Source organism: Vairimorpha necatrix, chromosome 1 (assembly GCF_036630325.1).
Source record: "Vairimorpha necatrix chromosome 1, complete sequence".
Classification (NCBI taxonomy): Eukaryota; Fungi; Microsporidia; family Nosematidae; genus Vairimorpha; species Vairimorpha necatrix.
In genome coordinates, this window is record NC_088816.1 from 87883 (window position 1) to 106408 (window position 18526).

The window sequence follows — 18526 nt, forward strand, 5'->3', positions numbered from 1 at the left end:
CAAAGTTAGAAATAACTTTTTCTTAGCAACTTAGAGCTATTTACTTAATTGTATATTTTTTCTTTGACACGAGACTTTTACCTGTAGTAATTTTGGTTAGCAACTAACTTTTAAATATACAAAAAACAAAATAATGTAGCACATTACATTGTAACTCTTTTCTGACTTAGCAATCTAAATTGTTAAATTAGTGTATATTTTGACAGAAACAACTATTTATCCTTCTTTATTTCTTTCATTTGGAGGGTCCTATGTTTTATAGATTGCGTTTTTTATTTTTTAAACAATTTGCTGCTAATGCACGTGATGGGTTAAAAATTAAATTTGTATTGCTTTTAAATATTGAACTTGTTATATTCTCCAAATTAAAAAGCTTATGTTAATAAAACCATTTATTTTCGTCCTTTATAAATATTCCGGATATTTTGCTTAACTTAAAAAGATAATAGATTTTTTAAAGACGAATGTTGTTGTTTTTTTTTTTGAAAATATTACAAATTTTTTTTTTAAACAAACATGGTAAATCAAAGTGAAAAGAAACGTTATATGTATTATTCCTCTTCAATTTTATAATATTTATAGCGATACCTTGTACAATAAAACATTTTGATGAAAATTGGTTTGTATATAGCTTGTTCTAGTGTCTTTTTAATATAACTACTATGTTTAACTCTATTAAATAAGATACTGGAAGAAAATTACAAAAGATTTTTTTATACAAAATTTACGCCATAATGCTCAAAAAGATAATATATAAGGAACCCATATATAAAAACTTAATCGAAAAATTGTATTTTTATATTTCAATTTCAAATTCGTTAAATGGTAGATATGAGAATTCTATTACTTTTTATTAAAAATTGTATCATCAAATTTATATTTTTTATGAATAAGCTTTACCCTCTTAGGAAATATATTGTTAAAAATATATAATTTTAACTTGTATTTTTATTTCACTTGATCGTTTAGTACTTTGATTAAATTATCAATTAATCGAATATTATTATTTATAATATGCAATTTTTCGTTCTGACTCAATAAATTTTTTATTTTTAGTGAAATATATTTCCAATTTGCTGCATTACTTGCATCGTTTTTAAATTCACTTTTGAAATTTTCAATTAAAACATTGAAATAATATTTCTTACAATTTTTTCTTATGTTTTCAGTGATATATTTTTTGAGGTTAAATATGAATTGTTCTCTTAAGAAATATCTATATATGTTTATGAGATCTATACTTATATTCATTGAAAAAAGTTTCATAGCACAGCCACTAACAGATTTTTTAATGTTTTCTATTCCTTCATGTTCAATTTTCTTTGTTTTGACTTCATTAAATATGTTTTGTAAATTACTATTTATAATTTTATTATAAATACTGTTTAAATCATTTTCTAATTGACCTTTGGGGTGTAATTGTTTTATAGCTTTAATATTTTCCTGTTTTATTTTGCTTTTAACTGTATTTTCCCATAGTATTTTTCTTAAAATTTCACTATATGTTTCTACCCTAATTGGATCAAGTCCTAGATTTGTTATAACTTGATCTTTTTCGATGTGATAATATACCGATGAAAACCGATTCATAATAAATATATCTTTATATCCTGTGAATAAAGCAGTTGTACTGCAGATTTTTTGTTCTACATCTTTTAAATTTATCAAAGTTTTTATTATGAATTATTGCTATATCCTCACAAGTTTTTATTAGGTTAATATTGAATTTTGGGCTATTACATCCATATTCCTTTTTCTTGGTTAGTATTCCAATATCTTTTAATATTTTAAATAATATAACATTACATACATTCTCATTATTAATATAGTTTTCTGTTTCTAATAATAAACAAAAAGCTATAAAATACAAGTCTGTTGTGTAAAAATATTTTTTTAAATTTGTTGCAACCCTATTAATTAATTTTTTCTTATTCAGTCCATTGTCTGTCTTATTTCCGATTATCGTACTTACAGTATTTTGGTCTATTATTGTTATGTCTAACAATAAGTAACCAAATATTATATTTAGAGCTGATCCTGGTTTGTTTAAAATTCTTTCAACAAGGAATTCTATTTTGTTATTTAATACTATCAATTTGTAAAACATATTAATGCCTAACGTTTTTTTTGTATTTTCGAGTCTTGATAAGATTGTTTGAAATTCCATTAAGCAATCCTTGCAAATATTTCTCTTATTTATAACTTCGTCTAAATTATTTTCTATACAATAAGAATAATACATGGCGTTTATTTTTATGGTAACAACCTCTTTTTCTATTTCTATTTTAAAATATTGTTTATGATAAGATATTTCAACTGCATTATTTGTAGATTGTATTGTTAATATAAAGTTAGGGATTTGACCCAGATCAAAATTTTTATAAGATAACTTGTAAATATCAAGTGTTCTCTTAAATGTTTCATTCTGAGTTTCATTTTGTATTTTAAATTTTGTATTAACTAAAGAATAAAACTCATCAATACAAAATTCAAAGAAATAACGCATATTACCTAGGTCAATCCGTAAACAAAAATAATACTTATTAGTTGAAACTGTTTTATAGTAGTAAACAGATGACTTGGAAGTTTTCAGATTACAATTATTTTGGGGATTTTTTATTTCGGAAATAATTTTTTGCAATTCATCATCTGTATCACAAATATTTTCGTAATATATATTAAAAAAATTATCCTCTATTTTTCTTGCAGTGTTTAATATTTTTAGTTCGTCTATTAGTTTTTTCATAATGAGATAATTGTTATAATCATATACACCATATAAAAATATAATGGAAAAATTGTTAAAAACATTCATTATTGTTTCTATATTCTTCTCCATTTCTATAATAATGTCATTAGAAGTTTTTTCCTCTACTTTAATATCAAAGCATCCATAATTTAATGTTAATCTACGATCAACTCCTGTATTCCGTATTCTAAATTTGATGTTTTTATCGTATACATCGTAGCTTGCAAATATACTTACGTTTATATTTTGTTCAGATATATCAAAATATATGTAATCTCTATTTTCTATCTTTATCATAAGCATATCTTCAATTCTTACTAATAAAGTTTGATTTGTTTTAACAAACTTAATCATCATAAATATTTTCACGATATTCATATTGGGGAAGCATAGTATTTTGCATATAAATTTAAATTTAAATCATTTTGTTATTTTATAAATATGTCATCTTATAAAACAAGCTAAAAATAATTAGTATTTGGCTTAAAACAACATTTTACATAAATATATACTCTAAGTCAACTTTGATATTGATCAAACCACCGATCACTCCTTTTAACAATAAAATTTTATATTACATGTACAGGATTTTTTTATTTTTTTAAATAGATTAATATTGGAGAAAAAACAAAGAGAACAGATAAAACGAATTGTTTCATTTGGGAGCGTAAAATGATGTATTGATCAATATCCAATGTGTTTAAAAACGAAATTGGCACACTCAATATAGTCATTGGAACGTTGTTAGAAACTTAGTTTTTCAAATAAAATTTTCCTGCTTAAAATTCTTTAATTAAAAATTTTTCTTTTATCCGTAAGATGATTTTCATATAATATTTGTAAATATAATAATTTGCATGATATATTTACTCGACGCTGCAAATTACTTCTTTTTATGTTTTAAGTAAAGAAGAAGTGACGTTTTAATGATTTGTTGGTGTCAACGATGACCTATTATATTTGTTTGAAATTTTTGCTACAAACTATTTTGTATTTTCACTAATCCACTTGAGCTAATATTTTCAAAAATTGTGCTGCAGAAACAATAAGTAAATTTTATTAAGGTATGCTTAGTGTTACTTATACTTCTTATTTTTCCAAGAATAGGTTCCGCGTTGGCGTCTCCTACTTGTAGGTAGCTTCCGGCTCCATAGTCCTTTCCACATCGGTTTGTCTCATCTCCGTTGTCAGTCCAGATAAATGCTCTAAGCATCTTTAATTTCGTGATCATTGGATGTACGCTTCTACCTTCTTGGTGATTTCGAGTCTTGTGGTATAATATTTTTGAAAATAATTCACTATGCCGTCCCAAGAGATTACGTAGATAATTATTTCTGTTTTAAAACCACATATTAAGCTCAATTCGTTTGTAGAAACATTAATACTATTATATAATACTAATCTACTAAAAATAAGTATGAAAGAAAAGGAGTTCAGTGCAATAAAGCATAAATCTGAGAAATATGTTTATTTATGAAGGAAATATAACATCATTTTCTAAATATGTTATAAAAATCGAATATAAGTCTAAAACAGCATTATAAGATTTGAGATAATGAATTGATGTAAATTACTATATTCTGAAAAAAAAATTTGTAAAATCCAAACATTCAAACATTATATATATCTTTTATAAAAAAACTTTCTTAATACTCCTTTCGTTTAGTATTGCGCAAAGAAGTCTGACTAATTTCACAATAATAATCTATTTTTGTGAACAGTCAAAATCTTGAAAATGTATGTATATACTTATCATTGCACACATGCTCTAAAGGCCTATGTTAATACCTTTTTAAACAATATAGACTTAATTACAACAAAAAAATAGAAAATGTTACAACACTTAAAGTGGACAATAAAAAATTTAATTTTGAGAATAAAGACTTTCCATAAGTTATATTTATGTTTGTAATTAAAGCTCAAGTTATAAAAAAAAAGTGGTCAAAATCATTTACCCACCCTTTTCTGCCTTGTTTATGATATTCTCTACTCATCCATTCGGTATTCTGAAAGATGCTTATAATATTTTTTGACAAAGAATTGTTCATATTGTAATTGCATTCATCAATCTAAAGCTTTGTCGAACTTTGCTTTGTTCTTAGTATTTTGCCATATAAGTAAGCTCGAGAAGATTTTTTAATTATTAGGGTCAATACGTTTTAGAAAAAAAGTCAAAAAACGATCACCAGTTCATAAAGAGAACGTAAAATATATACAATTTTAAGAGGATAAAATATAATAAACTTTTTTTAGTAACGACACATGATTAATTGCTGACTTATTCGCAACTGAGTATTGGAATAAAAATTTACAATAGTGTAAAAAAAGTAATATTGTTCGCGAGCGTTAACCCATGCAGGCGCTTCTCCCCTTTTAAAACCTAAAAAAATAAGAAATAAAAAGTACACAGATGAATTTTTAATTATATTAAAATGTCAGAGTTTTATAGACTAGTTATAAAAGATATTTATATACCTCTTTCAATTAATTTTATAATCTCTTGTTTGAGTAACTTTTAATAATCATTCTGTATGTATAAACATAATATTATTTAGTTTTTAAGTTTTGATATTATTTTCGAAGTCCTTAGCTACAATGATTCTGTCACAAAATTCAAAGTTTTTCTTTGAGATATGGACGAATGAACGACGACCCATTCTTGATATGTAATTCGTATCAACAGAACAAGTTTAGTTTTCTCTAAGAAAACTAACCGATACATCTCTTTTATTTTATATCGCATTTTTTTCAATTTCTTTCATGCTATCATTTGAAGACTCGTTCAGATCCTGCGTAAAAACAGAATTAAATCCGAGTATTTGTATATAAAAATGAATTAAAAACTGCATTTCATACTATATTTGGTTGTATTATAGTTGTAGACGACTTTATTAAGATGTTTTAGCCATTCATGTTAATCCTCGGTTCTAGATTTTTAATAGCTAGCAAACATTCTTCCAATACGTGTTTTTGAATAGTCGATATAAATTTTAGTTAAATCTTTCTATTTGCACTTATGATTGTGGGTGACGCGGCTTACTATGTTTTTGAACAATAACAAAGTTTCTTTTTATAGAAATTACAGAATTTTTATACAATATCGCTTTGATGGATCTTGTAAGCACAATAATCATATTGCAAAATAATAAATTTGTGTATTTTTTGTACCCTCTTGTCACGTTTTACTTGTTAATGGTATGCCCCAAGAAAACTCGGATATACATCTATTATCTTTAAAATGTAACAATACATAGTTTAATTTTTTACAACACGTCATATCTATACAATCTATTACATTTTTCAATCGTTTTAGATTTCCTTATACCGTTTTGAGCCTTTTTTTCTAAGGTTGCAATTGTCGACACTTGATGCATTCGGAGATGACTTTTTTATATATAATCCTAGTGATTTAATTAACCTCTTAATTCTTAAGCTTTAACTCTTTAACGTTTTTATGAGGAAGCACGTCGAAAGTTTTACATTTAACTTTCATATTTTTGAACTGTCTTCTATAAACATCCTTAAGTGGTTTTTACTGGCCTCGTACTTTAAATAAGGTACCTTTTATAAGGTGGCAATTTTATGCTTTTTTAACCGTTTAGGTTGCTTTCTAATCAAACTCATTATGTCTGCCTTGTAAATTTATGAAGAATTTTTGTAATCAACAACAATTCTGAGAAGAAGAAGAATCTTATAAAAAAGAACAAAAAAATGAAGTTATTTATAAATAACACAATAAAAATGATTTCTTTTTTAAAAATTATAATTATTTTTGTATGCCATGATCTAGTGGTATTGTTACGAGCTTTCTGCTCATGGGCCATAAATTTAAATTCCGTTCTGGCGATTATTTTTTTAATTAGAAAGCATTGAGCAGGATCATAAGTAAAGAAACTCGGACCGACAAAGCCTGCTAGATATAACGCGTGCGCTGTTGGAAATTCAGAGTATCAAATCTTGCCTGGATGACAATTTCTAGGTGTAACGCTCGCACGTGACAATATATATCTAAGATGTAAGGGATAGGTTAATAACATTAAAAGTAGTGGTTTAACTGGAAATAACGTGATTGTAAAAATAATCATAAAAAACAGGTGATAATATTTGGAACGAAATCATGTTCCAAATAAGTCAAATATCTTGACAAAAAACATCCGTTTTGGCTTATTATGAGTTCCTAAAAAAGAAGTAGGGAAGATTACTGGTTTAAGAAGAGGGGCATGTTTGGATATTAAGTGTAAACCAATCAAGAGAAAAAATCCTATATAAGATTTTTTGGAATATTCTAAGGCAGTAACAGATGTCTATGATAAATAATGTCGGAAAAGGCGGATCAATAACTGAAATTTAGATTATTGACATTTTTAAATTACTCTTCTATGATTGTGCGTAAACACACGTGAACAATAATCTGGTATTTGAATACCTTATGATTTATATAAGAAATATTATTTTTGTAACCAAATTAAATATTTTAAGAAAGTTTTAAGTTAATCGCCTCATGTGTGGTCGTGGCTATAAATAATCTTTTTGTCAGTACTATAATGCTAATCTTACATCTTTATAGGCAAATAAAAGTTTATATTTATTATTGTATATTTAGTGTAGTAATATCTATATTTTTATCGTTTTCTGTTCTAATTTCTTTAAAATTTTGAAAACCTGAATTGTAAATAACGTTAAATTGAATACATAAATTTTATTGATCAATTATTTTTCTAATTCACATTTGTTAAAATTCATTAAAACCACCCAATAATATATATTTTTATAGGTTTATATAGATATATTTACCATATCTTGCAATGTATTAACCATCAAAATTAGTAATATGCTGAAGGAAAAAATATAAATTTAAAAGACCGTTTTTACATGATAGACAGTTTATTCTTTAGAGTTCTTATTGAGGACTTGATTAATCTTATTATAAAAATGTATACACTTACATGATCTTTTGTAAACGATGTCTAATTTTCTTTTGATTAAGTATAACACCTTTCTTATATTACGATAGTATTCGATGTTATTATTTGGAAATGAGATTGCTTCACTCTCAATATATTTAAAAGCTTCAAATATAGGTATAAATTTGAAAATAGACATAATATTAATGTTATAGCTAGTAATCTGATTTTTAGTATTTATCGAGTATTTCTTTAAGTTGCCGTAATTTACCTTTGTTTCAAAAATTATGTTAAAATCTTTAAATATATCTAAAAATTCTAATATCAAGGAATAAATACCAGGAGGTACTTCGAAAGTTTTTAATTGATCATATATTTTAGGAAATTGCACTCTATGTAGATTCCGAATGTACTCAAAAAATTTATAAATTTTTTTATTATATGCAAGTATTATAAAATTATCTTGAATATTGTTTTTTGTTGTTTTACAGGAGTATTTAATTGCATCAATCATTAGATTTTGTTGTTTTTTGATTTCTGATATTTTTTTCCTACAATTCATAAAAACTTTTGGTGATAAAGAATTTTCATAATATTTTATTGTGTTTAAGGCTTTTATGTTGCTAGGGCCATCACTACAACTTTTATTTGTCTCAGTAAAATTAGCTTCTTGAGTTGCATTAGAAAAGACAACAGAAGCTACATTCTCTATAGAGCTTCTTATTTCTGATGTCGAAGTAGGATCTTCTTCTAAATGTGATAATATATTTTCAAGCTCTAAAAGATCCATTTCTGAAATTAAAAATGTATCAGTATTATTAGTATATAAAATTTTTTCGAGTTCTTCATATGGTGATATATCATCACAAATATATAATCCATAACTGATATTCGGTTGAAAATGTCCTTCTCTTTTGTATTTATCTTTATCTTCAACGATAAATAGTTGAGTTGCATATATTATATCAAAAAACAATGTCATTTTAAGGGCTGGTTTTGAAAGAATGTAAAATTTTTGCACGCATATAAAATATTTAAAAAACAAAATTTTTAATGCTAGGTTTTCATAATTAAGGTTTTAGTATTTAACAAAATAAAACTTGAGGAATATGTCAGATTTTAATAACGTTTTATAATATCTGGTATTAAAAAATGACTTTTTTAATATATTAAAACAAAAAAAAACATGACATAAAGACTTATTTGGGCTTCTCATAACTATGCTAAAGTTATGGTTGCATTTAATTTAGCCTCCGAAGATTTAAAAATATATTAATCATTATGTTATTTTTTAATTATTCGTTTTCCATGCTATATATCTAGAAGAACAGCGGGTTTATTAATATTATAAATGTCATTCTTTTATTTACAGTCAAAAAATTAGTATTCAGTAATACAACGTTTTTTGACGTTTCTTTAAGACTTTATAGATAAAATATTCTTTTATCAAGCATAAAACAACTAATTTTATAAAAATTGTCATAAATAGATACTACGTCACAAAAAAAAATATGTTAAGGAGATATAATTATTCATATTAGCATTACAAATGAAGTTATTTGTTTACTTTTGAAACAGAAAGTGTCTTATTCATTTTTTTTATATTTATCAATCATTGAATTGAATTTTTACATATAAACATCATAATTTGCGTATTATGCTAATTTTTAAAAAAATTGTTATAATGTAATATATGCATAACATCGACCTTATATTACTAGATATTCGCACAAGGAAGCCGAAAATGAGATGTTAAAAAAATTGATGTTAAGTGTATGATATGAATATACTATTTTTACATAATGGCATAGTATGAAATTATAATTAAAATTCGAAATACATTGAAAAGATTAATTAATCTACAAATAAAGTCTATAATTAATTAGTATTCTTTAGTAGAACTCTAATAACATTTTAAAAAAGTTGGAAGACACTCACAACTCAAGAAAAATAAAAACTATTTAGTTGACTATTCCTAAATTCGGATGTGTCATAACGATTATGAAAATTCTAAAATTTCAGAAGTAATGTGAAGATCATAAGTTGTTCTTTATATATAACAATTCTTTAACTATTTTTACAGTCATGCGGATGGTATATTGTAAAACATATGCTTAGTTAGACGGAAAAAAATATTTAGTTGCGTAAATGTAACTCAATAAATTTTTGGCAATTAATGACAGATGTATCAGGATATATATAAATTACACGTTAAGAACAAAGTTTTTTGTTTTTTGAAATTAACTATGATGATAAATGTTATTTTTGAACTAATTGGTCCATAAAACACTCATTGATATTTAATTTGTTAATATCAATGGAGAGAAAATTAAAACTTAGTTACTAAAGTATGTCTAATAATTGTAAAAAAAAATAATTTTGAAAACAAGCATTCAAAACTACCTGAAAATGTATATAATTGTGTACAAAACTTAATAGAAAAAATAGAATATTGATATTAAAATTATACAACATCATACGTATGCTTTATAAAGTCTCATGAAACCTTTATATAGTACTTATAATATGTTTACGTAATATTCGCATGGAATATTTACTAATGTTTTATACTTTAAGCATATTACATATAAATTTAAGCACATATTATGATAAAAATTATATGTATATATATTTTAAGTATAATATAGTTAAATGAGATCAACTGTCAAAATTTAAGAAAGTTAAAAAAGAGATTAAATATAGAAATGTTGCATTAGATCTAGTTATTTATTTAACACGCTAGCTACCATGTTACCCAAACATAAATAACGCAAAAAAAATTTTGGCAAACGTCATCTACTTTGCATGGGTACATATTCTTTTGTAAATCTACGTATCTAATAAAGTCTTGGGATGTTTATTTTAATTTTAGCACAGCAACTGTACACTTGACGACTTGATCGAGCATAAACTAATAAAGAATATAATAAAAAAATTTTTCTTATTATATGCAAAATGTTTAAATGTTTCAACCGTAAATTTTAGAAATTTTTGAATTTTTGGTAAATTTAAAATGTGGTATACGCTAGGCCAAACGAAAACCATCTATATGGCCCTTGTAATAAATTTTATAATAATTTCGTTGAATAATGAATTAATTGATGTCTAATATTTGAAAATCTATTAGTCTAAAATAATAAAACTATTTCTCAAAGCAATTCTAGCAAATATGATAAAATATAGCTTTACCTATAAAACTTCAAGACATAAGCTTTGATCAGGGGACTCTGTCAAAAATTACTGACTTGCCTGTAAACATTAGCTATCGAGGCATCTTTTATCAAGATCACGAGTGTAGAATGAGATACAGTTGAAAAATAAAGCCTAAAAACTAAAAGGACTAACAAACATATTTTTGACTTTGAGCATTACTGAGATTTTTCTCATCAAATTGCAAGCTTACTGATTATAAATGAAATTTTATATAGTAATATTCAATCAGTATTTTAAATTTAATCTATCTTTATAATGTATAAAACCATCTCTTTACTTTTATGATCTAACAGTAACCATTTATATTTTATATTTTTTCTATGTGTTGTATACAATATATTTTAACGCTTAAATTTGCATTTAATTAACTAAACGATAAGTTAATCTAAAAATAAATGTTTTTGGTTTTACTAAGGTTTAATAGTTAAAAATTTGTTCTGATCATCAATTCAAGCATAAAAAAAATTGTTATTCATTGTATATATAAGCTTTATATCATAAAATTTAATGCATTTGTTAGGTTTAATCGATAACCAATTTAATTTGATTTTAAAAGATAATATATTATTTCTGTCTTTTTCTTTTGTAAAAATATATTATAATTACATAAGCCGAGTTCTTCATTCGATAGATTCTATGGTTTTTTGAGTATGTATTTAAACTTCGAGAATTTATCTTTATTATATGCAGTCAATCGATATTTAATCTAAAATGTAAAAAATTTTAGGTTTAGATGTTTTTCTCTGATGTTAAAAATTTTCAAAAATTCTATAATTGTATTAAAAGGTTCCTCTTGTAAATTTGATTTCTTATCTTCTTTTTGTCGATTGAAGTTGTTTTTTTAACTCGATTGATGTGTTAAATCAACGATCAATTTTCTTTCCATATGTACGAAGTCTAAAGCCTTAATCATTATTGATTTTAATTTAATTATTTGTGTAAAAAGGGCCCATGTCAAAAATTCGCTATTATGTATAAATTCGTCAATATTCTTCTCACATTTTGATAACATTATATAAGATTTGAAAAAAAAAATTTGCGTCCTAAAGCTAACTTTAGCCGTTGTTTACTTTCTTTGTCTTTTTTCATTTGTTGTGATGCATATAAATTATTTCGTTGTTTTTTATATGGTAACTGTTTAAGCATCATTTTCATAGAATCAGAATTATTTCCACAATTGTTATCAACAAAATGACATTTCACATAACCTCTTCTTTGTTTTTATTACATAAATTTTATTAAAATTTTCATAAGAGATACAAACAGTTATTAATTTTTGTTTTTTTTAGACGCATCAAATGTTTCTGTAGATTATTTTTACTTTTTCTATTTATTTCGGAAATATTAAAATCAACCTCAGGACGATATAAAGTGCCAAATAATAATCTCATTTTAAGGATATATTTAAAAACAATATGAAACATTGTGAGAGATTTTTTATAGTCATTTTAGAATCGCAAAAGTGCTTTTATAATATATTGATTAACACACGCGTAAATGACCATTGTACGTCAACGCGAAAGTTAAAAAATTTCTTGTTATTTTAATAAGTTATCACCTGTTAAGAGACATTGGTTATAGGCGACAATAAAATAAAGATTATAAAATGTAAATAAACTTTATTTTAAACATTAATGATCAATAATAACAAATATTTTAGTAAACAAAATTAACTTACTCAATATAAATAAAATACATTTTAATATTATGTGCATTCTTTTTTGTTATGTATACTAAAATAATCTCCATAGATTGTGTGATTAAAATATATGTATACAAAATATTTTCTTTTTTAATAAAAACGGGTTTGTCGTCAATAGGTATACATAAGAGATTGGTTTCGGATTACACTTTTGTTTTTTTTTTTACTACAGCTAACGTTGTTAATGTGTAATTATAAATAATTATTGTAATATTTTTTTAAAATATTTCGAATCCTTCTCGACATTCATTAATTGCAAACAAAAGTTTCTCTTTTAATTTTTTTTTACTTGAATACTCTGGAAGTAATAAAGTATTGGTACATGTTCTGGCAAAAGGTAGTATTTTATCATGATCACATGCGATCTTTGCAACTGTAAATTTTTTATTTTCTTCTCTCATTCCAGTAAGATCTTCAAATCCTCCGCCTGGTACTTTATTAGAACCTGTTACAAAATGTACAAGTAGAGTTTTTTCTTCGTCTGTGAAACTTTTTACTATGTCCCAAAACCAAATAATTACTTTTTCTTTGGAATTATAATTTTCGTATGTAGTATTTTGAATCCAATTTTTCATATTTATCTTTTCTGCTCCACATATTAACATTTTAAAGCTGTTTTCGTCAAATGTGTTTAGACAATATTTAGGAATAATCTCAAATAATCCATTTTTTATTTCCCCAATTTGTTCATCTATTTTTGTAACGTATTTATATTTTAAATATTCGTCTATGTATAAATTTATATTTTCTTCATTGACTAATATATTTTTTCCGTTTTTAATAAATTCAAAATCGTTTTCCGAAAATGTCGTTCGCAAATCGATTAATGTTTTGGGATCTTCTTTTAATGAAGTAAAATTTTTGTAAAAAAGTGGATCAACTTTTTCAAAATCTGTGTTGTCACAAGACAAATCTAAAATTTGTTTCCAAATAATTGTATGTAATTTTACATTGGCATTGACTTTGCTAACAATCATTCTCCCAATTATTTTCCCTAAAAACTTATAATATGCTAGATCGTTTTCTCTTATTAATTCTTTATCAATAGGAAACATCTCCGTTAGATCATCATTTAGGAAATAAAACAATTGATTTCTTGTTGCAAAAAATTCATCAATCAACGAAGTAATCCATTCTCTAGTGATTCCTCCCAAATCATCACATTTCTCATCCTTATATTTGATTTTAATTATATTGTTTGGAAGTAAAGATGATTCTGGCATTTTCTTCAAAATTTTAAAAGATTCTTGAAATATATTTTTTCTGTCTAATAAAATTTCATAAATAGGTTTGGGGCGGCAACCATATCTAACGTGAATTATTTTATATAATTGATCCTTACAATTCCTAAAATTTTCAACTTCTTTATATTGTTTACCATATTTTTCATCTTTGCAGTATTCTAATAGTGTTTTAAGAATGATAATTGCAAATAAACCTAAAATGAACCCAATTACATACATGATGGGTAAAGACGGTTGGAATTAAATGTTTTTAAATTGAAATTGTGATAGGTAACTATATCTTGCAAATTCATTATAAAATTAAACTTTAATATACATAAAAGAAAAACTACATTAAAGTTATTTGAGTTAAATTTCTTCTCGAATGCTTTAAAAATTGAAATTTTTAATTTGTTGAAGTGTTTTTATAATTAATTAGAACCTTATTACGCATAATCACGAATCGTAATTTGAATTTGTAATAATTTAATACGCCACAAGAATAAATCATTTTTTTTCTAAAATACTAACAAATATAATGAAAAAAGATAAAATAATATGTAATTTACAAAATATATTATCATATAAAAAAGAACACAGATGTATGGATTACAAAAAAATAATTACAAGACAGTTACATGTAAATAGATCTATTATTCTTTCGTTTGTTATAAACGTGGATTTAAAACTTGAAGATATAATTTATATGGAATGTGATTTTACTCTAAGTACGAAGAAAATAGATTTACAAGTCAGCCAAATTTATGAAAAAAAGAAATCATGAAGTTTTTTCCTTTTTATTACGTTTAGTTGATAAGATAATACTTACCTAATCTGATGAATAAATCTCAAGAAAATTCATTAAACTTTTACGTTGGGTAATTTTAAAAAAAAATCTTCGACTGGTATCAATGACATAGGTGACTTAATATATTTGGTTTTGTAAAATAAAATACCTATCTAAAAGGTTTATTTAAATGCCCAAATTAAGTAGCAAAATTTTTCTTTGCCGACGGCCAAAGAAACATTTTGATTCGGATTAGATATTTATTTTGTTTGAAATCTATAAATATAATACTAGTCTGGTAAAAAAAATTATTTTAAAGACCAAAATATTTTAAAATAAATTAAACTTCAGTATGATTCGTATTCCGGGTAATCGAGCGTAAAGCGCCAAGATGTTAGTTCATAATTCGTCTCATATTAGATTAATATAAAGGGTACTGTGTTTTAATTCATTCGTCTTTGATCTACTTTCCGCAATTAAGTGATGAAAAATATTTATATTATTAACGTGTAAATTATTGCATCGAGAATATAGTAGATACAATGTTATTTTGCAAGTAATAACGTGGGAACTTTTCACAAAATCCCCAGAAAGACATTGAATGAAGTTTTCGTCTTTTATTCACTATAAGATAATATAGAGCAGAATTTAGCCTTTTAGAAACTTAATGGCGATGTATGCTTCATATTTGTATTTAGTTTGGCCTCGAGAGATAGCTCACTTTTTATTTTAATTGATAAACATAATGATTACAAGCCCTAACCTTTATGAAAAGTTTAAAGTAGATAATAAGTAAAAATTTGCTTTACATTTTTATTTTTTTTTGTCATACCTTAGTTTACCTATATTTTTAATTTTTAAATGCCTATTACATGGTAAACTTATTAAACTTCTCGTTATCTGAACTTAATTCAGTGTGATATACAATACATTAGGATAGTTTCTATTCGACTTTTCTATATTATTAAAGTCTCTGGATATCTTTAAGGGAGCTACTTAAAAATTCACAAATTAAAGATTTTTTATTTATTCAGAACTACGTATAATTATAGTTTACAAAACTAAAACCATAGAAAAAAAAATTTGGTTTACTAAATAACATAATCCCGCATCAAATAAATTGTTTAAAAATAATTCATCTGATTCAATAAAAGGAGAAACTATATCATTTTATAAGATTGAGGCATATTTTGCATAACACGCAAACATAACATCTTATTTACAATAAAATACTATCAATTAAAAATAGTGTTTTTTCTACATTGGATATTAGTGATGTATTCATTAAATATGATAAAAAAAAATTTCAAGATTATGCTGTTAGGAAAATATATATATACACTATTTTTAAACGCATGTTAATGTAGAATAATTTTGAAAATGTGAAATAGATTATTTAAACCAATAAATCGGCTTAGTTAAAAAAATTTTCGAATTTGATTTACTATTATTATTAGTAAGCAAAATTTAATCCATCATATTTGTATTATTGATTGATTTGTATAGTTCTATAATATATCTATTATTGAAAAAAAAACTTAGCCTTCATTTTTACAATGCGATATAATCTTCAATTTTTTTTTTTTACGATTTACACATCTCAATCTTCTAGACATATGGTTTTTTTCTACAAATATACTAATATTAATCATTCAAAACAAAACATACAAAATGTTTTATTATTAGGCTTTATGATTTTTAGCTTAGTAGATAAATTGATGCTTACGAAAAAGATTTTAAAGTGAATTATATACACTATTGAACAGAAATATACTTTTTTGCCTTATAAAGTGATGTAAAAATTTCATTGGACTTATTTTCTAACCCAATAAATTTCTTAAAGATTTGAAATTAAGAACTATATGCTTTTTACTTATCTGAATTTTAAGCAAATTGTGGTTAATAAATGTATTCTTTGCAATTTTGAGCCATTTCTATCTGTTTTTATAATCATATGGGTTTCAGAATAATATGTCATGTTACGTACGTTATCAAAAAAAATTCTTGACATTATTATGTAGTACCAAAAAAACAAAAACGATAAAGTAGATTTTATTAAAAAAAATTATGACTTTAAGATTTCAATGGGTTTGATATGTTCTACTTTATTATTTGTAATGTTTTTCTATTGAAATAAATATTGCCCCAAAATGAATTTCGTAGGAGTAATTGTCGTTGTTTTTTCCGTAAAAGCAAACAATTCAATGTTTTATGTTTATAAACTTGTATTCAATACTATTAGGGAAGTGCTACTGGATAAAATTAATAATAAAGATTATATTTCGTTGGACACAAATCATTCATATGAAGTTTTATATGTTCATTGTCTTCATACTGAAAAAAGAATTCAAATCACAACCAAGAATTTTACAACAATTGATGAAGAATATGTTGAACGTACCTACATTACTGAAGAAACTGATTTTAGTGTCATTTCCAAATTTCTGGAAAATATATTAAATTCTCATTTATATAAATCTGCCCATCATAAAATATTGGTGTACGACCAAATATTAGCTGAACTAATGAATGATATATTAGCTAGAAACAGTGTAAATATTAGAAAGGAAAATTACTTATCCTTTAATCATATTATTGAGAATAAAAGTCCTATGGAAAGGATGATACTAGAGGCAAAATTTAATAGACATGGGGTGTGTATAAAATCAAATTATATTCTAACTTATTTTATAAATGAAAGGGCAATTTTGCTCAGATTTTATATTAAAAATAGCAATATAATTCGTTTCTTTGAAGTAGATTGTAAAAAATTGGGCATCAAAGATTTATTCATCAAAATATTACGAAAAAATGATATTTCTAAGAAATATGATAAAAAAATATTTGATGATGCACTTTGTTTGTACGACATTCTTGTACTTAGTGTTATAATTAAATCAACTGGCGATCTAAAAATAAATTGTGAAGCAGATTATATAAAAACAGAAGCATCTAAAACTTTCAAACTAAATTTTAACGTTAAAAAACAAAATGACGACTTAATATTCAGTTATTTAAATCGTGAAATTATATATTCAATAAAAAATAAAGATAAGAATCTTACTGACTGGTGTAAAATTTATGATCGGTTTTATGAAATACAGAATCAAGAATTCAAAGATATCGATACATTTTATCAGATAATGAAGTGTAATAATAAATTGGAATTTCTCATAAAATGTATTATGAAAGATAAACACAGTGTGCTAAACGCTTTTTTAAGAAATCTTTGTGCCTGTTTGTATGGATTTGAACTCAATGATTTACAAAAAATAACAATTAAATCTCTAATATTAAATTTAGATTATGATGATGAAATTGTGTATATGTTAAAGGTCTGTTTGTTTATAGAAGCCGAAAACTACATCAATGACAATCAAATGATTTACGATCCCGTATTCGTAAAATTAAAAGAAATCGGACAATTTTATTGTAACAGAAATATAATAAATTTAATAAATGTATTTCAGCAAATTAATAATATAAAAAACGATCTTCTAGATGTTATGCAAGAGACCTGGGGCGATTTATTCAACATAATTTCATTATTTTCACGAGACTATAAATATTTTCTGTTTACGAATAAACTGATAGATCTTGAAACGGAAAGATTTTCCGAGTTAATTGCTGCAGAAGAAAATGTACTAAAAAATACTGTAAAATTATTGTCAAATAATTAAAAGTTTCTTTTTTTTGCATTTTATGATTTTGCCAATATTTTTATAAAAGTTTGAGATGTTTATTCCATAAGCGTAAGTTATTTATTACAGAAGAAAATTATATCATTACTTTATGTCTTATATCAGTTATATGAAAACATTATAAATTTATCCATTAGATTAAAATATAAATTCAAAATAAGACGTAATAAAACGCATTATTTGCAAAAAATTACATGATATTATTAATATTACAGTATAGTAATAATCTTTAAATATCCCGATTCAA

The 18526-nt window shown here is 24.3% G+C and overlaps 4 protein-coding genes across 4 annotated transcripts; 1 reads left to right on the top strand and 3 right to left on the bottom strand.

The window, feature by feature from the left end:
* Positions 1-948: 948 nt before the first annotated feature.
* On the bottom strand, positions 949-3127 carry VNE69_01006 (uncharacterized protein; the record flags this gene model as incomplete). Its single annotated transcript, XM_065472137.1, has 2 exons — positions 949-1513; positions 1632-3127. The coding sequence occupies 2 exons, from the start codon at positions 3125-3127 to the stop codon at positions 949-951; spliced, it is 2061 nt and encodes a 686-aa protein (XP_065328209.1).
* Positions 3128-7633: 4506 nt separating this feature from the next.
* On the bottom strand, positions 7634-8635 carry VNE69_01007 (uncharacterized protein; the record flags this gene model as incomplete). The annotated part of the gene is made up of 1 exon (XM_065472138.1): positions 7634-8635. One exon carries the CDS (start codon positions 8633-8635, stop codon positions 7634-7636), a length of 1002 nt encoding a protein of 333 aa, XP_065328210.1.
* A 4151-nt stretch (positions 8636-12786) lies between these two features.
* VNE69_01008 (E3 ubiquitin-protein ligase) lies at positions 12787-14031 on the bottom strand (the record flags this gene model as incomplete). Its single annotated transcript, XM_065472139.1, has 1 exon — positions 12787-14031. One exon carries the CDS (start codon positions 14029-14031, stop codon positions 12787-12789), a length of 1245 nt encoding a protein of 414 aa, XP_065328211.1.
* Positions 14032-16728: 2697 nt separating this feature from the next.
* VNE69_01009 (uncharacterized protein) lies at positions 16729-18258 on the top strand (the record flags this gene model as incomplete). The annotated part of the gene is made up of 1 exon (XM_065472140.1): positions 16729-18258. One exon carries the CDS (start codon positions 16729-16731, stop codon positions 18256-18258), a length of 1530 nt encoding a protein of 509 aa, XP_065328212.1.
* Positions 18259-18526: the final 268 nt, after the last annotated feature.